We start from the raw sequence: 19880 nt of genomic DNA, 5'->3' as shown, positions 1-19880 counted from the left end.
TATTTTCAACAATCATTTTCTAGACATTTTTAAAATTGTTTTTATGATTTATCTTCCCCACCAAGCTTTTTTCACAATTTTTATTTAACTACATTGCAAAAGTAGCATTACTTTTCATGTAAAATTACTTAATTTCATGTTTAAACCTAGCTCGAGTTAACATGTAAAAAAAAAAGGTTTTCTTTGATGGCATCTTAGGATAGATGTAGAGTTGTAGACCTATTTGACAGTGCAGAAACATAATTGCCTTCCTTGATGTATTGATGAGCATCAATAACGACCATCACCTGTGTGTCTCTCTCTCTCTCTCTCTCTCTCTCTCATTCTCTCTCTGTCTCTGTGTCTCTCTCTCAGTCCACACACAGTCCCCGGTCCTGCAGGGTAAAATGCTGGTTCCCATGGCAACAGTTAGGACTGCACCACTGGCCCAGCAGTTCCCCATCGTGTCTCCGCCACTTCCTGTCCAGAATGGAGGTCAGGCAGGAAGCAAGGTCAGTCACATTAGTTAACTCGCATATTCACTTTCTTTCTCTGTCGCTTGCTTTATATTGTATAGCTGTTAAAGCACTTCAAGTACCACGATGTAAAGGACGAATGGCTAGATGGAGATTTATTTTATGTTCTACTATTACAAAACTCTTGTCAATCTGTCCATCCATGTTTTGAGGTGGCGCTAGCCGCTCCTATGCCCAGCTTTGTGTGTTTGTGTGAATAATAGCGATGATTTGATTGGCTGAGCACTCCCATAGCGATGATTTGATTGGCTGAGCAAAGTACATATTGAGGATAAAAAGTGAGAACAGAAAAGTCGAGATGCAAATTTGCGTAATAAGTTCACTTCACACGGGTGTGATTGTCTCATTAGTGGGTGGGCCAATGAATCTGAACTTGCACATGGGCATTTATTTATAACAAAACTTTACATTTGTAAGAACAACATCACACCATTAATAAAAACATCTAGTAGAACCGATTTTTCTTTTTTTTAAACACAAGCTATAAAAATGCTTTGGTCAAAAGGAAAGTTTTTAGTCCTCTCTTGAAAGTGTCGACCGACTGTGGGGCTCTCAGGTGGGCGGGGAGAGCCTTCCACATTTTCGGGGGCGACTGAGCAGAAGGCCCGGTCGCCCATGGTGCGCAGGTTAGACTTTATGGGTTTGAGGAGCGGAGGGAGCGGATTGAGGATTGAAGGGTGACAAGGACAAGTTGCCGTGGATGCACTGGTGGGTTAGCAGGTAAATCTTGTCTTCAGTCCGGAATGAGACGGGGAGCCAGTGGAGAGTGAGCGGAGGATGGGTGTGATGTGCTCGTATTTACACACTCTCTACTACTAGCCAACATAGCAGTGTCATGACAACGCAAAGGTTTCTGACGACTATTATATGACGAAAGCAATGTTGTTAGTGTTACTCTGTGCCTTGTTTCTCACTCTCTCTCCCCAGATAATCTATATTTAGACAGCTGTCTTGCCTGTCACCCGTGCAATGACAATGCTTCATTATATAACTTTTGCTCTGAAAGAATATGCATTCAAAGATTTGCACCACACTTTCACGATCTTTGAACAATAGCAGATCTATAAGCTCGGAGCTCGTAGATCTGCTATTTTTCAATAGCTAAAGTATAACGATGCTTAAAACACCGAAAGGGGTTCCCGTCCAGAATGGGTGAAGTTAGGATGACAATGTTTCGACCCCAAATGGGTCTTCGTCAGGTATCATCATAGACCCATTTGGGGTCGAAACATTGTCATCCTAACTTAAAGGGGAGTTTCGCTCAAGCTGTTTTCTTACCGTATATGAAGACACGTATCCATTCGTCATTAAAGAAGAAAAAGAAAAACATGCCGAGCGTTCCATAACGAGTTAGCGGATTTACCGTCCATGTGGGTCAAACTCTAGAACTCCTATTCAATCGGTTTGTGTTTTTTGTTATCTGTTCTAGATGATATGACGGGTTAGTCCAATTTAGTGTTGTTGCTGCACCTGTTCTACGTGTGCCGACGTTAGACCCCTCCTACGCTTTTCTTAAAGGACCAGCGCCCTATATCTTTATTTATTTTTTATTTATTTTGGTCAATATACATATCAACTTACTTTTGTAAAAAAAAGGGTTAGGAAGAAATTCCCCTTTAAATAAACTACCTTGGGAGCTGCTAATCGGTGTGCGTACATTTTGTTATATTTGGGATCCTACGGATTGTAAGTTTGTGTTTTATCCGTGTCTCTCCAGATCATCCAGATCGCTCCCATGCCTGTCGTCCAATCCCAGCTGCCTCAGGGAGGGGCGGTGCACCCCGCCGGCCCCTACCCCGTTACCGTGGGAGCGGCGGCGGTCGTGGCCCCTGCGACGGCCCCCTCACAGGCCATGCTGCTGCCCCCTGCACAAACCAGGTGACTGACACACACACACACACACACACCATCAGTGTATGTATAAATCTAGCTGGGCTCATTCATGGCACAGTGGGACACCTTGGGTCTCAGCAGTGCAATCCATCATTGTCAGCGTCGTTCTAAGTCATTCATACACGCTTTCCATCAAGGCTGTTATCTGGCAGAAACGGGCGCTTTCATCCGCAGGACTTTATTGTCTTTCTTTTACTCACTAATGGCGTTTTGCTTGGCTTACCACCTTGCATTCCTTTTGCATAGAAAACACTCTCATTATGGGCCCACATTTCGTTCTAATGTACGGAAGTATTTGTCTTAGAATTAACCGTGAAAGCATCTGTGTCTATTTTAGATTTTAGCGTTGGCAAATCAAAAATAGCAGATCTTCAAGGCTCACAGCGCTTGTAGATCTGATAATTGGGGCTGAAGGACCCTATTGTTTTCCTACCGTTGTTTCTCTCTCCGACACTTTTTTGCAGTTCTGGCAGTTTCTGTGCCGTCGCTTTCCACACAATTCTGCAATTTGGTAGAGAGGGTCATGGGAAACTGGTCAAGAACTGAAGCTCACAGTCATTCATCAAAGGACCTCTGACCTTTACATCTCCCAATTATATGATTGTATGAATTGTCCACTTCTGGTTAACCTGGTTAACCACTCCCCCTTGAAATCGCATTTCCATTCGTTGTGTGGAAGAGTCTGGAGTGGACCCTGCTAATTCATGGTTGGCTGACGACCCCTTCCGTCAATCAGTGTAACAAAAAAAGCGACGTCATCTCCAGTCTCCAACCAGCGAAGTTTGGTCATCAGTGTGTTTCTATGGCTTATTGTGCATATTTACTTTATGGCTTGCAGATATATTATATATATTTTTCTTAAAAATAAAACAATTTAGAGGGAGGACAGGACGTAGTAGGGCCTTCATCCTCCTCCTCCCTGCTGACCGGTGCCACCTCAGCCCGTAGGAGGACAGTGACCAGTTCCCTCCCACCAACACGGGCCAATTGTGTTGGCATAGACGCTCGGCCCACCCTTTATCACCCGAGTGATTTTTATTATTTTTGATTTTTGAGGCCCCTCCTATATACAGGTTTGTTTTTAGTTAACGACGACCAAATGCATATCATTTAGGCAAGGGGGTCCCAAAATCCAGAGTAGTGGCTGCTGGTGCAGAGAGAGAAGCCCAGTGCAGGCCTGGGCTGTGGTTCAGCACCAGGCACCTTGGCTGGTAATCCAGTCTGACGGTGTGCCGTGGGTTCGACTCCCGATCCACTGGTAATCCAGTCTGACGGTGTGCCGTGGGTTCGACTCCCGATCCCGACGGCCTTTACTGCATGTCTTCCCCCCCCCCCATCGCTCTCCCCCATTTCCTGTCATCCTACTGTCTGTCCCTCCATAAAAAATATAAAATAAAGGCGAAAGCCTCAAAAAAAGAAGCCCAGTGCTGTGGGTGTTTAGTGTTAGTCATGCTGCCCACATAGATAACACCTCTCAGCTCCCGACACACACACACACACACACACACACACACACAGACGGAGCTAGTCGTGCTCACCCACTGACCCCCACTGCAGCATTCTGTGTGTGTCTCTCTTACACCCCTCATTCTGGTCCTTCCTGTCGCCAGTGCCGCATCTCATTTGACATTTCCCATTACTGAAATGTCATCTCCCCTTTCATCTCCTCTCCTCTTTCTGTTCCTCTCTCGTTTTTATTGTGTTTAGAGTGGAAACCTAAAAAAACCCCCCAAAAACGACTTTGGCTTCACTGCAATGCCATTAAATGCGACTGTATACAATAACACCCCATCCAATGCCCCACACGTGGAGTACTGTAGCTTAAACCCCTTATGGCTATTGACGTAATGAATCAATAAATCCCTTATGGCTATTGACGTAATGAATCAATAAATCCCTTATGGCTATTGCCGTAATCGACGTAATCGTTTAATCCCCTGTAATCGGGAGCTTAATATAACAAAATGTAGAAACCTTTAGCTTGTTTGGCCGATGTAATCTACCTAAAACCAGCCGAAATCGGCGCGTGCACGGTCGTTCACGCACGCGCGCGGCCTTTATGTGCATTGCTGCGTAAAATGAATGTATACACCTGTTCTGGATCATGTGTGTCCAACATACATGACTTTAATGAGCTCTCTTTCCATGGTCTTTGCCGTCCCAGGATCACTTACGTCCAGTCCACGCCCGGGGTCCCGTCCACACTGCCGCTGGTCTCCACGACAACAGGCCCCTCCCCTCCCACCCAGCAGGCGTACATCCCGTCGTCATTGGCAACGCTGGGCTTCACGGCCATCGCACCCCTCACACAGACCCTGGTACAGCCACTGATGACAGGTCAGTGCCATGCATCCCCCCCACACAGACCCTGGTACAGCCACTGATGACAGGTCAGTGCCATGCATCCCCCCCACACAGACCCTGGTACAGCCACTGATGACAAGTCAGTGCCATGCATCCCCCCCACACAGACCCTGGTACAGCCACTGATGACAGGTCAGTGCCATGCATCCCCCCCACACAGACCCTGGTACAGCCACTGATGACAGGTCAGTGCCATGCATCCCCCCCACACAGACCCTGGTACAGCCACTGATGACAGGTCAGTGCCATGCATCCCCCCCACACAGACCCTGGTACAGCCACTGATCACAGGTCAGTGCCACGCACCCCTCACACAGACCCTGGTAAAGCCACTGATCACAGGTCAGTGCCATGCACCCCTCCTCACACAGACCCTGGTACAGCCACTGATCACAGGTCAGTGCCACGCATCCCCCCACACAGACCCTGGTACAGCCACTGATCACAGGTCAGTGCCACGTACCCCCCCACACAGACCCTGGTACAGCCACTGATCACAGGTCAGTGCCACGCATCCCCCCACACAGACCCTGGTACAGCCACTGATCACAGGTCAGTGCCACGTACCCCCCCCACACAGACCCTGGTACAGCCACTGATCACAGGTCAGTGCCACACATCCCTCACGCAGACCCTGGTACAGCCACTGATCACAGGTCAGTGCCACGTACCCCCCCCCACACAGACCCTGGTACAGCCACTGATCACAGGTCAGTGCCACACATCCCTCACGCAGACCCTGGTACAGCAACTGATGACAGTGAGAAACCTTTTTTTTTTCAAAAGTTTTTTCGTATCCCAGTGAATCAATGAATGGTGACTACGGGATTACACTCATTTTCAACATTTTACTGTCATTAATATACCTTAGAGTTTTTGTGTGGGTATAATAAGAAATAAGAATAAGAAAGTCCCCCCATTCTCTGTGTTGCATAGAACTGGAGGTCTGGAAAAAAAAGTACATCTCAGTGACATCACAACAATGTACTTCATAATGTTAATTAATCTCAATTAACGCGTTAAAGTCCCGGCCCTAGTTGGAATAGCACCGAGGGAAACTATTAGAATAGGACTCCTGTCTGCTGGATGCCGTATCGCTGATCTAAACGTCCATCTGATGTGAATGTTGGCGGTGTCTTCCTCCTCCTGTTCAGGTCAGCCACCACTCCTAGCCCCCCCGGCCCGGTCCCCCCAGCCCTCCTCCTCCTCCTCCACCGCGGTCCCGGCGCCCCCCGGGGGCCAAATCGTCGCCGCCGTCTACCCGCCCCCTTCGCCCGGCGGCGGCGGCGCCTCCATGGCGCCCGGGTTGGTCTCCGTGACGGCGGCGGGCGGCGTCTACTCCGTCTGCAGCCCCTCCTCCTCCTCCTCGGGCTCCGCCCACATGATCCTCCCCAAGCACACGCTGGTCCCCGCCGCCACCACCACCATCACGCACACCACGCACGCGGAGCGGCAGACGCCGCCGGAGCACCTCCTGGCCCACGTGGACACTAGGCAGGTGTTGTCCAGTAAGGGCAGCGCCGGGCTGACCATCTCCATGAGGCCCGGCAGCCCCACTCCATCCATCCACACAGCCGGTGAGCCACAGCGCACGCTGCCCTTTTAAAGCTTGGCTTCCAAAGTGGCCGTCTGTCTGTCTGTCTGGGGACCACCAGGTCCCAGGGCGCACCCAGCTAAAGCCACTTAAGCCCTGTTTTATACTTTAAAGATGTTTGGATAGTGAGAATAGATGATCTGCAATCTTATAGATGTCAATTTGACATGCACAAATTATGGACACAAGGTTGAAAGTGGTTATTTCACCGACAATAGGTTATCCCTATGGCGATGAGAGAATGGGATTTCACTGTGTACTCTGAATTCACACAAAATAATGGAATTGGGGTCTGTTGCCTAATGCGTATCCATTTGGGGGTCCACTGCTTTAAAGGCCTGCACTGTTGGCAGAATGTGGTTCTGGTATGCTGATAAAGTATTTGCTGTATTTATGTATTTACATGATTTGTAGTATTATGGGCACATTATGCAACATTATTGTGTACCGAGAACGAGGGGGTTTTGTGTGTTTGTAAATTAAAACTCTACATGGTCTTTAACTTTGTTATTATGAATGCTATTTATTCTTTACAGGCAGTGCACCGGGCACCCCCAAACTCCCTCAGCAGCACCCTGTCAGGACCCCGCAGAAGGTCAAAGCGACGGTGGCCAACATTCCCGTCGGCAGCTACGAAGGAGGAGGCCGCGGGAAGGAGAGAGACCGGGAGAAGGACCGGGAGAGGGAGAGGGAGCGAGAACGGGAGGCCAGCAGTCGGTTCTCCTTCGAGGCCGAGCTGGCCGGGGGACAGACGGACTCCCCCTCCTCCATGCACCCTGCCACCGAGGAGGCCCCCCCCAGCTCCTCCTCCGACAGGCCTCCGGAAGGCTCCGGTGTCGGGGACTCTTCCGACGCGCGCACCAGGGACAACATGGCCGCCACTAAAGAGGTGAGAGGGTGATGGCACCGTGCATATGTACAGTTTATCGTCTCTGTTGTGTCCAAAACATGTTACTTTTCTTCAGGATTCAAATTCAAAAACGGCAGAAGTAGCAAATCTATAAGCTCGTAACGTGCCATGTTTTGAGCTTCAAGTAGGGCGTTACATTACGAAAGAAATGGAAAAACACAAAGTTTAAATATGGAGATAATTTCTGCTTGACGGTAATGATGTACTGTAGGTTGAAGACCCCATGGAGCCATCATGGGTTCAAAAGCTCCACATGAACCACTCGTGTCAACACTGCGGTTGTAGTCAGAAATAAACTAGATCAAAGGGCAGACATTGCTCCAACCCCTGGCCAAATATAAATATTCTGTTATCAAGAGGGTACTTTCAGCTGTGTGTTTAATTTATTTGATTGTCTGGTGTAAGTGAATGTTTGATAGATATTGTATAATGGATATTGAATGGCTCAGTAAGGGCAAAAACTAGTTTGCCTCAGTTCTGCAAACTATGTGCTGTTTAAAGAATACTTTATACGGTCCTAATTCAAAATATACATCCATCCACCTAGGCCGGATGGAAGGAGTCCCTTCCCTCGTCTCCTTTGCCCCCTCCCTCCACAACGGACCCCACCCCGCCGCCCCCACCGACTGACAAAGATGCACCTCCGCCCAAAAAGATCAAGGCCCGTCCCCCGCCGCTGAAGAAAACCTTTGACTCGGTTGACAAGTGAGTACATTACTCTGTGCGAGCCTATTGTCTGCATGTGGTTGATATTATATGTGTTTGTTTAAAGGACAACTTTAGGTTTTTTCAACCAAGGCTCATGTTTTAGGTTGTTATTAGAGAAAGTAAAATATGAGTGTTCATTTTTTTTCATTTGCTGCTTTCTTTCATTTTAGGGATTTTAGGGGGCGGGGGCATTCGAGCATGGGGCTATATATGTATTTTTTTTACAAAATGTTATAGCGATTTATTTTTTTATTATAGTCCTACTAGACCCCAAGAAATTACATCTGGCCACAGAAGATCACAGGATCTACTGAATGTGAGGGAGGCCTACTGGGGGGAAGCCACACTGTGTGTCATAGGCTCAATATGCCCGTTTGACACATTCAGTAGAACCCTTGATCTTTTGTGGCCAAATGTAATTTCCTGGGGTCTAGTAGGACTATAGTAATTGTAATAAATGTAATAAATACATATTTAGCCCCATGCTCGAATGCCCCCGCCCCCCTGTCAAAGACAGCTAAAATCCCTAAAACGAAAGAAAGCAGCAAATGAAAAAAAAAATGACACCCACCTTTTACTTTCTCTAATAACAACCTAAAACATGAGCCTTTAGTCCTCCAGCAGGAGTGATTGTCGTCTATATGTGAATCCCTGTATCACTGCAAACTCAGGATAAAAACATTAGGTTAAACCAACATTGCTCATATAAACTAAGCCTGACTATTAGTTGATCACCACTCATAACCAATTACAGTGTATTGGGTATTGTTTGGTGTAGTCTTTTCAGACACCAATTAATTACTATATCTACATTACATCTATACATAACAGCCTCAGGGCCGCTGTACGATGAAGGCAAGGTTCATATTTAACCCTGTAAGACCCAGATATATTTCTACTTGCAAAAAAGAGATTACTACTACTTTGTACTACTAGGACTTATGTTTAAAAAAAAAAAAAAAAAAGTTTGATGGAAATGTTATGCACATTTATAATAATTATATAATAATATTATAATAATAATAATATAAATTAATAATTTACATTTGGGGGATATCTTTCACAATAATGAATAAAACATGTTCTAGACATTCTAATGATAGTCCAGATTTTTTTTTTATTTGTGTGAATTTCAATATCATGACATCAATGGCATTGCAATGAACATCAATGATGACGTTTAGGTGAAAAAAAGAACAGAAAAAAATAATAATTAATTACTTAAAATAAAAATGTTACCGAAAAGCAACGCTGGGTCTTACAGGGTTAAACGGGACCATACAAAGCATCATATTTGAACAGCACGTTAACCCATTCTGACCGGGCACCCATTTTGGTGTTAGCATCATGTTATGCTTTACCTATTGAAAAATAGCAGATCTACAAGCTCATATCGCGCCACCGAGTGGCGCGATACGAGCTTGTAGGTCTGCTATTTTTGAAAAATCGAAGAACGACTGACATTTTTTAGAATCTGATCTCAGGTCAGAATGGGTTCATCAGACCAGTGTGTGTCCAGTGGGAAACCTCGTATGAATCTGATCTCAGGTCAGAATGGGTTAACCAAGTAAGGAAACGACTGTACTCGACAACTGTGTGTACTGTACTGTGAATCTGTAGCAGGCTCAGCCGGTGGATCAACTAAAATAACCTGTGTGTGGTGTTGCTGTGTGTTGGTGTGACAACAGGGTGCTGTCGGAGGTGTACTTTGAGGAGCGGTTTGCGGAGCTGCCAGAGTTCCGTCCCGAGGAGGTGCTGCCCTCCCCCACCCTGCAGAGCCTGGCCACCTCCCCGCGCGCCATCCTGGGCAGCTACCGCCGCAAGAGGAAGAACTCCACAGGTACATATTATATACATAACTGAGGTCACATTCCCACCTAATACTTTGGTAGACTCGATGCGAATGGGCGGCGAAGTTGGGATTCTTGCATATTTAATTCACACTGTCATCCGCAGCAATTGGAAACGCAGCAGGGGGGGGGACCTTTATCAATGTGTTCCATTCATAAACTAGCCTACACAGTGAAATCTATGGTGATAAAATTATAACGTGCATGTGTCGTTCCGTCTGGGACTGGACCCCCCCCGCCCCCTCTCTCTCTCTCCACGCAGTGTTCTTTTGCTTGAGTAGAATGTGGTTCTTTGATACGCATTAGGATTCGAATGAGCCTTCACACCTGCTAAACAAAGTGCACTTTCTGACAATGCGCAGCAGGATTTCGTCGCATGGATGCACCTGAGACGTATCCTCAGTGATTGTATCCATTCCCAAGGTCATCAGGGTTTCGGGGTCTCTCGAACATCATCATACCCCCTCACTCGGGTGACCCAGCTGGGGTGATCAAGTCCGACTTACGTCCCAGTAGCTACCCTCGATCAGTCCCATTTAGGGCAAGACCACACAATACGTCTCAGCAGGTCCACTCCTGCTCTCACCAGGCCCAGGACTCCCAGCACCAGGCACTTCATTCAGGAGTGGTGGATTATAATGGCAGACCCGTCTCTCCAGTGGTCACCAGACTATACCTGGTTGTCACATAGTCTATTCCTATGAGTCACTACACATGTATATTTACTGGCCACCTCCCCATCGTGGGCCGCAGGAAGAGGAAGGACTCCACAGGTCACTACACAAGTACACATGCACTCTCATAGACATTAGAAAGGTAGATTTATTTTAGAGAACGTCAAGATGATTTGAAAATAGTTGATATACCACTGGGGCCACTGCATTAGACCACGGACCAGAATTCTGAGAATGTACAAATGGAACCATTTTCTTGAATTAAAAAAAATAGATAATTTATTTTGTCATTTCATGACGAAATCAATGAAAAATCTAAGAAATTCCATAAAATAGAAAATATTATATAGAATACATTCCTACATGAATACAGTTGTTAAAAGGCAGTCTTAACTGTTAATCCATTACAATTAATATTGAAGAGGCCCGGACGGCTAGGGTAGCCTAGCGGTCCGGGCACCTAGGCTGGCAATCCAGCCTGACGGCCACATTCGCGGGTTAGACTCCCGATCCTGACGACCTTTGCTGCGTGTCACTCCCCTTCTCTCTCTCCCCATTTCCCCATCAGTCTACTGTCAGTGTACTCTCTCAATAAAGGCTTAAAATACCTTAGAAAACAAAAAAGATATCTATATATATTGACATGGCTGTATAATATTGTTTATCGTGTGTGCGTGTGCGTGCGTGTGTGCACATCCAGACCTGGACTCTTCCACAGAGGACCCGGTGTCTCCAAAGAGGAAAAGCAGACGGCGATCCAGCTGCAGTTCTGAACCCAACACGCCCAAGAGTGCCGCCAAGTGTGAGGGAGACATCTTCACCTTCGACAGGCCAAGTGACAGGAACACCACTGGTATGTGTGTGTGTGTGTGTGGGGTGCAGCCATTTCACTTGCAATGTCTCTCTTTGACAAATCATCACAATGTTTTCATTTGTAACATTTTACTACCTGTCAACAGTGGATGTGGCAAATGATTTAAACGTGGGTGTGTGTGTGGGTAGTAGGGCATTGCAATGCTGTGAAAGTATCCATACTCTTTGTATAAACTGGGACCTCAAGGCAATTTTAGGTCCTGTTTTTCTCTCTGAATGGTTTTACCTCGTACGTCTAGATCAATTCTCACTAAGACTATGTAAAAGGAAAATGAAAGCGGGCATAGTGATATCTCGGAAGTAGTTTACTGTCCTCCACCTTCATCTATAAATCCATCCATCTTCAACCGCTTATCCGTAGTCGGGTCGCGGGGGCAACAGCTCCACCAGAGTGCTCCAGACTTCCCTCTCCAGAGCAACATTAGTGACTTCCTCCTGGGGGATTCCGAGACGTTCCAAGGCCAGTGAGTCGATGCGTTTCCTCCAACTGCGCCTTGGTCTGCCCCGGGGTCTCCTCCCAGTGGGACGTGCGCCGAGGACCTCCCTAGGGAGGCGCCCGAGAGGCATCCTAACCAGATGCCCGAACCATAAGCTGGCTCCTTTCCAGGCGAAGGAGCAGCGGTTCTACTCCGAGTCTCTCTCGTGTGACTGAACTTCTCACCCTATCTTTAAGGGAGATGCCAGCTTGTATTCGCGACCTTATTCTTTCGGTCATGACCCACACTTCATGACCATAGGTGAGAGTAGGAACGAAGATTGCTCGGTAGACAGAGAGCATTGCCTTCTGGCTCAACCCTCTTTTCGTCACAACAGTGCGGTTTTGAATCAAAGCCAAAATGGTGTAGATCTGCTAAATCTGACATATGATTCATCATGCTGCGACTGCAGCATGGTGAATCATAAGATATTTTTAGCCTAATGCTGCGTTCACACGGGAAGATGCAAAGATGCCGTCTACAGTTCATTTTCAATGGAATCCAGCGACGTAACGATACACCCGACGCTACAAAGATCCTGCAAATCATTGTATCTTTTGCATCTGCCCGTGTGTGAATGCAGCATAATACCTTTTCAAGGAGAGCAGCTGATTTATGCTTTGTTGTATTGTATATCCGCATCGTCGTAATTGACATCCATTGTCGATTACAGTCACCGGGGAAAACGTAAAACATACTGGAGGTTTACAGAGATATTTGGACGCGTGGTAACCTATTTCCTCCGTGAGCAGTTGAGACGAATAACCATCTAAGTCCACACTAATTATTCATAATGTATAAATTACGGATAAGTGTTCAGGACAGATTCTTATCATTTGTTTCTACCCTTTATTTCCCTTTTTATAATTATGGTTTTTATTGCTGTTGCTATTGATGTTTTGTCTTTTGTGTGAGGGAACCGGGGAGGGTGGGGTATACCGTATGTAGGGTTGTTTGTCTTTAATAATTCTAAATCCTATAAATAAAGTTATATTATTAAAAATAAACATACTGGAGGCCACGTGGCTCTTAAGTATCGAGGGTTTGCATCAGGCTCTAGATCCGTACCCATATACTGTGCTCTTTATCTCTTCACTGTTCTGTGTAGTAAATCAGAACTCTGCTGTATGTTCTCCAGTAGGCACAGATGGAGAGGACATCCTGGGAGAACTGGAGTTCGACAAGGTCCCGTACTCCTCCCTGAGGCGAACCCTCGACCAGAGGAGAGCTCTGGTCATGCAGCTGTTTCAAGAACATGGCTTCTTCCCATCAGGTTACTGTCGCACGCACGCACGCACAGCCTTGTAATGTACTGTCTCTTCCGTGTTTTCTTTTCTTTTACATTTGTTTTTGGCCTTTCTGCCTTTTATTAATGGTATCAAGTGAAGACTGACAGGAAAGAGGGAGGGAGAGAGAGAAGGGGAGAGACATGCAGCAAAGGTCGTCATTAACGGGACTCGAACACGCGACACGCTGTCAGGCCAGAGCCTATATATGTGGCATGCGCCTGGACCACTTGGCCAGTGGGCGCCCCTCTGCCGTGTTTTTAAAATGGCTGGTGGTTGGAAAATGAAGCTTGCGCACGGCTGCAATTGCTGGGGACGAGGCTAATTCGTGCAGTGATATGAGGCTACCAAGAAGTGGTGCCCTGGGCTTGGCCCCTCCACTCTTAACAAAACACACTAGGCAGTGTAGTGTTGTATGTATGGGCTGCCTGCCAGTGAGGAATCATGTGCATTAGCGACCCCTGCTGGTTGGTGGGGGTGCTGTTCAGTAGGGGAGGAAGACTGCAGGACCCTTTTCTCTCCCTGTGAGACTCCTTGCATGGACCATGGTAGTCTACCTCTACTGTACTACACCTTCCCCAGACCAGCAGTAGGGTGGTTGGAAGTGACGAGGTCTCACGATACAGTACTTTGCCAATAATGAAAACTACTGAATTGGGGAGAAAATGGGGGTCAATTACAAATCTCCTAAAATGGTGTTGTGGAAAGCCCACTGGCAATGTTACTAGATTTGTATTCGTAATCACTAAAGGTGAACACACAATTCCTCATTTCATATTTTCTTTGATTTGATGTTTACAAGCATTTTAGATGTTAAGATGTCCGTGAGAGTAAGGTTTAAGGGAGCTACCAAAAACACAAGATACAGACATGCAAAAGTGTAGCTTTTCGGCGAAAATCGCCGTTTTTATCCCAAATATAGGACCTGTGTGATTCATGCAAATCCGTTAAAAAAATGTTTGGGGGGGGTGAGGGGGTCTGTGAAGCCCGAGCTCGCTGCCCGGAGAATTATCTGACAGACTACTCTCGTGAGTCACTAATGATTCTGAGCGATATTTCTGCTTGCATCTGGGCGGCATGATGTGCGCAGCCGCTGGTCGCTCCGCGGAAAAAAAAACCTGTTTGTGTGGACTCGGCATGAATTTTGACACACTGTCTGTGACTCGCCAGTCGATCCATTAGTTTAGCTGCTACAGTTAGCATTAGCAACGTTAGCACTTTGCGTTATACTGTCTGTGGTGTGGACGCGCCGGCGTCAGTTTCTCTCGCTGTGTGTGTGTGTGTGTCTGTCTGTGTGCTCGTGTGTGTGCATGCATGCGTATGAGTAAATAAATAAAGCACGCGCGCGCGCGCGTGTGTGTGTGTGTGTGTGTGTGTGTGTGTGTGTGTGTGTGTGTGTGTGCGTGCGTGCGTGCGTGCGTGCGTGCGTGCCAGGGCTTATACTAAATGGATATATTAAAAACGAAAACATGCAGCTCAACTGTTGAATAAGGAGAGGATGTTACTCTACATGTCTTAAATTGACTAAGGCTAAAATAATGAAGTAAACTGACCCTGTTGACTAAACCATCCCAAAACATTTTATTTGTATTATAATTCATTATTTTGCCAGTGAATATAATTTTCTATTTTACATGATGTGAAGAGTGTAACTGTAAGGGATTTTGAGATGGGAGTGTGAGTGCTGGACCAGTTTCTTTCTTTAAATCACACCTGTGTGAAGTGACCCTTATCATCATACATCATCCATTCATTGTCATTTTTGTGACAATGAATGTGTAGGATTGTGTAGGACAAAAATAGCCGATATATGACAATTCATTCATTGTCAATGGCATTTAGGACACAAATCTACTGAATATAGGAGGGGCTAGTGCTCCTCGAGGGGCTAGTGCTCCTGTTGGAGTAAATTAATTGTTCTATGACTATCAGGACATGAATGTTAACATCTTGCTCAATACTGACTAGATTTGTACTGATTTAGTAAATAATCATCTGTCATTTTTGAGTGGTGCAGCCACTCAACCACACTATAGACAGCTACAGTATGTGTCCCTGTGTCTGTCCCTGGCTGGGTCCCTGTGTCCCTGGCGGTGTCCCTGTGTCCCTGTGTCACTGGGTCTGTTCCTGGCTGTGTGCCTGTGTCACTGGGTCTGTCCCTGGCTGTGTCACTGTGTCATTGGGTCTGTCCCTGGCTGTCCCTGTGTCACTAGGTCTGTCCCTGGCTGTCCCTGTGTCACTAGGTCTGTCCCTGGCTGTCCCTGTGTCACTGGGTCTGTCCCTGGCTGTGTCCCTGGCTGTGTCCCTGTGTCACTGGGTCTGTCCCTGGCTGTGTCCCTGGCTGTGTCCCTGTGTCACTGGGTCTGTCCCTGGCTGTCCCTGTGTCACTGGGTCTGTCCCTCGCTGTCCCTGTGTCACTGGGTCTGTCCCTGGCTGTGTCCCTGTGTCACTGGGTCTGTCCCTGGCTGTCCCTGGCTGTGTCCCTGTGTCACTGGGTCTGTCCCTGGCTGTCCCTGTGTCACTGGGTCTGTCCCTGGCTGTGTCCCTGTGTCACTGGGTCTGTCCCTGGCTGTCCCTGGCTGTGTCCCTGGCTGTGTCCCTGTGTCACTGGGTCTGTCCCTGTGTCACTGGGTCTGTCCCTGGCTGTCCCTGTGTCACTGGGTCTGTCCCTGGATGTGTCCCTGGCTGTGTCACTGGGTCTGTCCCTGGCTGTCCCTGTGTCACTGGGTCTGTCCCTGGCTGCCCCTGTGTCACTGGGTCTGTCCCTGGCTGTGTCCCTGGGTCCCTGGCTGTGTCCGAGCACGAAACATAGTGACACTTGGTGGTGAACAAATGCTATAACGCTGTTGCACAGCCTAACACACAGACACACAGGCCGGGAGGAGGGCTAGTACAGTGTAGTATATACTGTCCCCCATGACACCCCCCCCCCCCCCCCCCAAAGTGGGTTTAGTACCGATAAACGCTTAAAAGATTTGCGCCGCGGTTTTGCCCGCGGCACAGCGTTGGCCCCGCACACTGTCACCTTTTTCACCTTGGGCCTGTTTGCATGCCTGAAGATAACACGGCGCCTGTCAACATATTGGACTGCAGCCACGAGATCGTTTTATGTCTGCAGAGAAAAACAGTTTAACAGTGTTGTGCCAAATAAAACATTTCCCATAGCAGTGGTTTTCCCCCACAATACGGTGCACAAAGCAACACCTCTAGACCGGGAAATGCCATTTACTTTTATGACTACATTGTCCACATTACCTTGCATGGAGGCTCCAGTGTTTGATGCCGTGTCAATGTTTGATGCTATGCTTGTAGATCGCCTTTTTTCACCAAATGCCCCAGAATAGGGAATAAAGTTCAAGTGGTTAATTTACCCATATAGGAACGCCAGCGTTACTGTGGTTAAGATGGGAGTTGTTTTAGTTTTTAGTAGGCATGTAACGATATATCGTATATCGATATTATATCCCGACGATATGTATCGATTTATTAAAAATGAATATCTATTTAAAAAAAGTGTGTGATATGAAATGTGAGCTGTAATCATATTCACGTGCTTTTGGAGAGAAATGAGACAGACTCCATGCAGTCACTTTCAGTAGCAGAGGCCTGCAGGGGGAGCTGTGTGTGTCTGTGACACAGGTGATGCCATCAAAGAAAATAAGAAACGTTAACTCGAGCTAGGTTTGAACATGAAAGCATGTTTACAAGTTACAAATTAAGTAATTTTACATGAAAAGTAATGCTACTTTTGCAATGTAGTTAAATAAAAATTGTGAAAAAAGCTTGGGGGGGGGGGAGATAAATCAATTTAAAAAAAAGAAAAAATCGGTCATTTGTCTGGAAAATAATTGAAAATATCGTTAAAAATCGCATGGTGAACCTCATATTGTGATACGTATCGTGAGTTGAGTGTATCGTTTCATGCCTAGTTTTTGGTGTGTCAAGATCCTGGTTTCTCTTTTTTTTAAATTCATAATTCCCCTCCATCTCGTCCTGCAGCCCAGGCCACCGCGGCCTTCCAGACGCGCTACTCGGACATCTTCCCCACCAAGGTGTGTCTGCAGCTGAAGATCCGAGAGGTGCGTCAGAAGATCATGCAGACGGCGGCGCCCTCCGAGCTCGCTGCCGCCGCCGGCGGGGGGATGATGGGCGACCTGTCGACCCTGTCCCTCCCCGGGCCCTCGGGGACCCAGATGGGAGGCGACGGAGGAGGAGGAGGACCGAGAGGCGGAGGAGAAGGAGAGGAGACCGAGGGTGAAGGGAGTCCAGAAGACGTGCGGGAATCACAGGAGTCCTCTAGATGAGGGGGGACACACAGATTAGATTGTGTTGGAAGTCGCACATGCTCCACACAACCCTCTCTCTCTCGCTACACTCTGCCACTCACACTCTTTTATCCTCTCCTCTTTGGTCCAGACACGTTATTATACGTTTTATTTTCCATCCCAAAGCGGGCCAACTTCAGAGAACGGGGAGAGCGATGTTGAAAAAAGAGTGAGCCATGTTGAAGAGGAGTATGTAATGAAACATATACATACGGGGGCATTGTTTTGTTATTCAATACGTTGAATTCCAGTCATACCAAAAAAAAGGACATGTGAAATGCCAGTGGCAGAGAAAAACTTTAGCATTACAACAAAAATACACAGACTTGAATCCCCAAACTTGAATTATAACCCTGTATTAGTGACCTTGTACAAGGCTTTCCGTTTGATGCCAGTTGAACTAATGGACTGTTCTGTTCATCTGCTACTCACCTGCCCCACTGGGCAGGAATCTCATGTTTTAGACCAAGAGACTCTGGCATATAAATTCCATTGTGAGACAGTGGAAAAGTCATTTTTAGAGCTCTCTCTCATTAACCATTGATGGTTTGTTGTTTTGGGCCGGGGGGGTGTCATTTGGTCTTTCAAAAATGTATTTTGTTTTATTTTATACTATTTTAGGAATGAATTCAATGAAGCGTCTTCGATTTTAGCGGAAACGGCTTGTCATCAGCTGACGTTCGTTCTTGGGGGCTGGGCCCTCGGCGGCTGGAAGACTGGATTTGACCGGACTGGCGGAGACGGATCGATATAGAGATAGAGATCCATTTATTGCCCCCCCACCCCACCCCCTTCTCTCGGTTTGAATCGTTTGAAACGATGACCTTTTTGGGGGAGGTCTTGTAACGACTGAATGACTGACTGAAAGAAAAAACACAACAAAGCTTTGAAGTGAACTTTTTTCTTTTTTTTTTTTAAAGCAGTGCCATCATTCCTGCAAATATATATGGAACAAATATATAAATATAATAGTATCTTATCCATCTGGCCAAGACCTCTCTTCCCATGATTGGCCTGAAGCAGATGCCAGTAGGTAGGAAACCCAGGCATTCCTGTGCCTCTCATTCGCTAGCCATGAAGGAAGGAGGCAGCAACAAGACAGTCGGAAAAGGCACATCCTGGATCCTGATTGGACTGAATGGTTTATTTTTCCCCTTACAGGCCTCAACCACGTTGGTCCACCAGGGTTTTGTGTCATGAAAGCAGTGGAAGCCAAGGTCGATGTCGGGGGGGGCCCCGCACGGGGGGCCCCTCTGTTGCCAAGCAGTTTTATTAACTTTTTTTTTTTTTAAAGAGAACAAAATGTGATTGTTGTTTTTTTTTATTAAGCATTGCATTTGCATTATTCTCTCCAGTTCATGATGTTTTACTGTATTATTCCAACTATATTTACCTTTTTGTCTTTTGTCCGTCATATAGTGCACCCTGGTCCTGGACGCTCGTCTCTCTGCCAGCTACTTTTATTATTCCTGGTAGTTTGTTTTTATTATTGTGGAGGCAGGTCCCATCTCCTCCTACTCTAGTGAACCCTTCACCTCAGCAAGGACCTGTGGTGCACTTTTCTTTAAAAAACAAATATATATATTGTAATTCATCAATTTCAATGAGGAAACGGGGGACCTTTTTATTTTTTAAATTCAACAGTAATACACAGTATGTTTCACCTTGTATTCCAAACACAAACACACACCCTGCTCCTTTAGCTCACTCCCCTGTACTAAGTTTGACTCTTAGACTCGCCATGTTGTTTGTCCTCCACCGGCACCTCTTTTCCTTCCCTCCTTCCTCCCTTTGTCACTTTATTGCTCTCTATCCGCACCTCCTTTTTATTATTAGTTTATTTTCTTGCGCGTGCGGAGAGAGAAAACCCAGAGGGGGAGGGCGCTAATCACAAAGAGAAACGGGGGTTGGGTCGAATATTATCGGTTGCGTCTTTGTGCAGGACTTGGTTGTGTTGTACATATTTACTGTAGAGTCAGTAGACTCGCTATATTAAAACAAAAAAGTGTAATTGAGCTTAAGTTTGACTTTTAAAGACACCCCTTTACGAAGGTAAAATACACACAGTACACATGAAGTGGGAGGGGGGGGGGGGGGGACCTACAGTAATAAATATGGATATTAACGTTTTTGTGTTCTACTCCTTGTTTTGCTGTTACAGTATTCAAGAGAGGACTTTATATCAATAATTTAAGTTTGTATCTGTATCTTTCAGTATACAAATAAAACTAGGTGTTCAATTAAATGCTTATCTTGTTACTATCACTGGTGATCGACAACTGATTCGGCACTGGTCAAGTTGACCTGTCTTTCCCAGTGAAATGTCATGACTTTGTGCCATACACACATTCACCAGACAAAACGTACTAGCTAAGCACATACAGTTCATTACACACTGCACATTGTGTTACT

The 19880-nt window shown here is 46.5% G+C and overlaps 1 protein-coding gene across 1 annotated transcript in view; it reads left to right on the top strand.

Annotated features, from left to right (window-relative positions):
* Positions 1 to 19569, top strand: part of cicb (capicua transcriptional repressor b) — a 69419-nt gene extending 49850 nt beyond the window's left edge. Inside the window, 10 exon segments of the mRNA XM_080768745.1 lie at positions 355 to 491; positions 2233 to 2393; positions 4573 to 4745; positions 5927 to 6349; positions 6903 to 7255; positions 7824 to 7981; positions 9673 to 9824; positions 11209 to 11361; positions 12996 to 13130; positions 17143 to 19569. Of these exon segments, the coding sequence (XP_080624871.1) occupies positions 355 to 491; positions 2233 to 2393; positions 4573 to 4745; positions 5927 to 6349; positions 6903 to 7255; positions 7824 to 7981; positions 9673 to 9824; positions 11209 to 11361; positions 12996 to 13130; positions 17143 to 17447 (2150 nt within the window). The 3' untranslated portion in view covers positions 17448 to 19569.
* Positions 19570 to 19880: the final 311 nt, after the last annotated feature.

This window comes from Protomyctophum bolini, assembly GCF_963924005.1.
Source record: "Protomyctophum bolini genome assembly, chromosome: 7".
NCBI lineage: Eukaryota > Metazoa > Chordata > Actinopteri > Myctophiformes > Myctophidae > Protomyctophum > Protomyctophum bolini.
The sequence above is the reverse complement of the archived record's forward strand: the minus strand, read 5'-3'. Positions and strand labels throughout refer to the sequence as shown.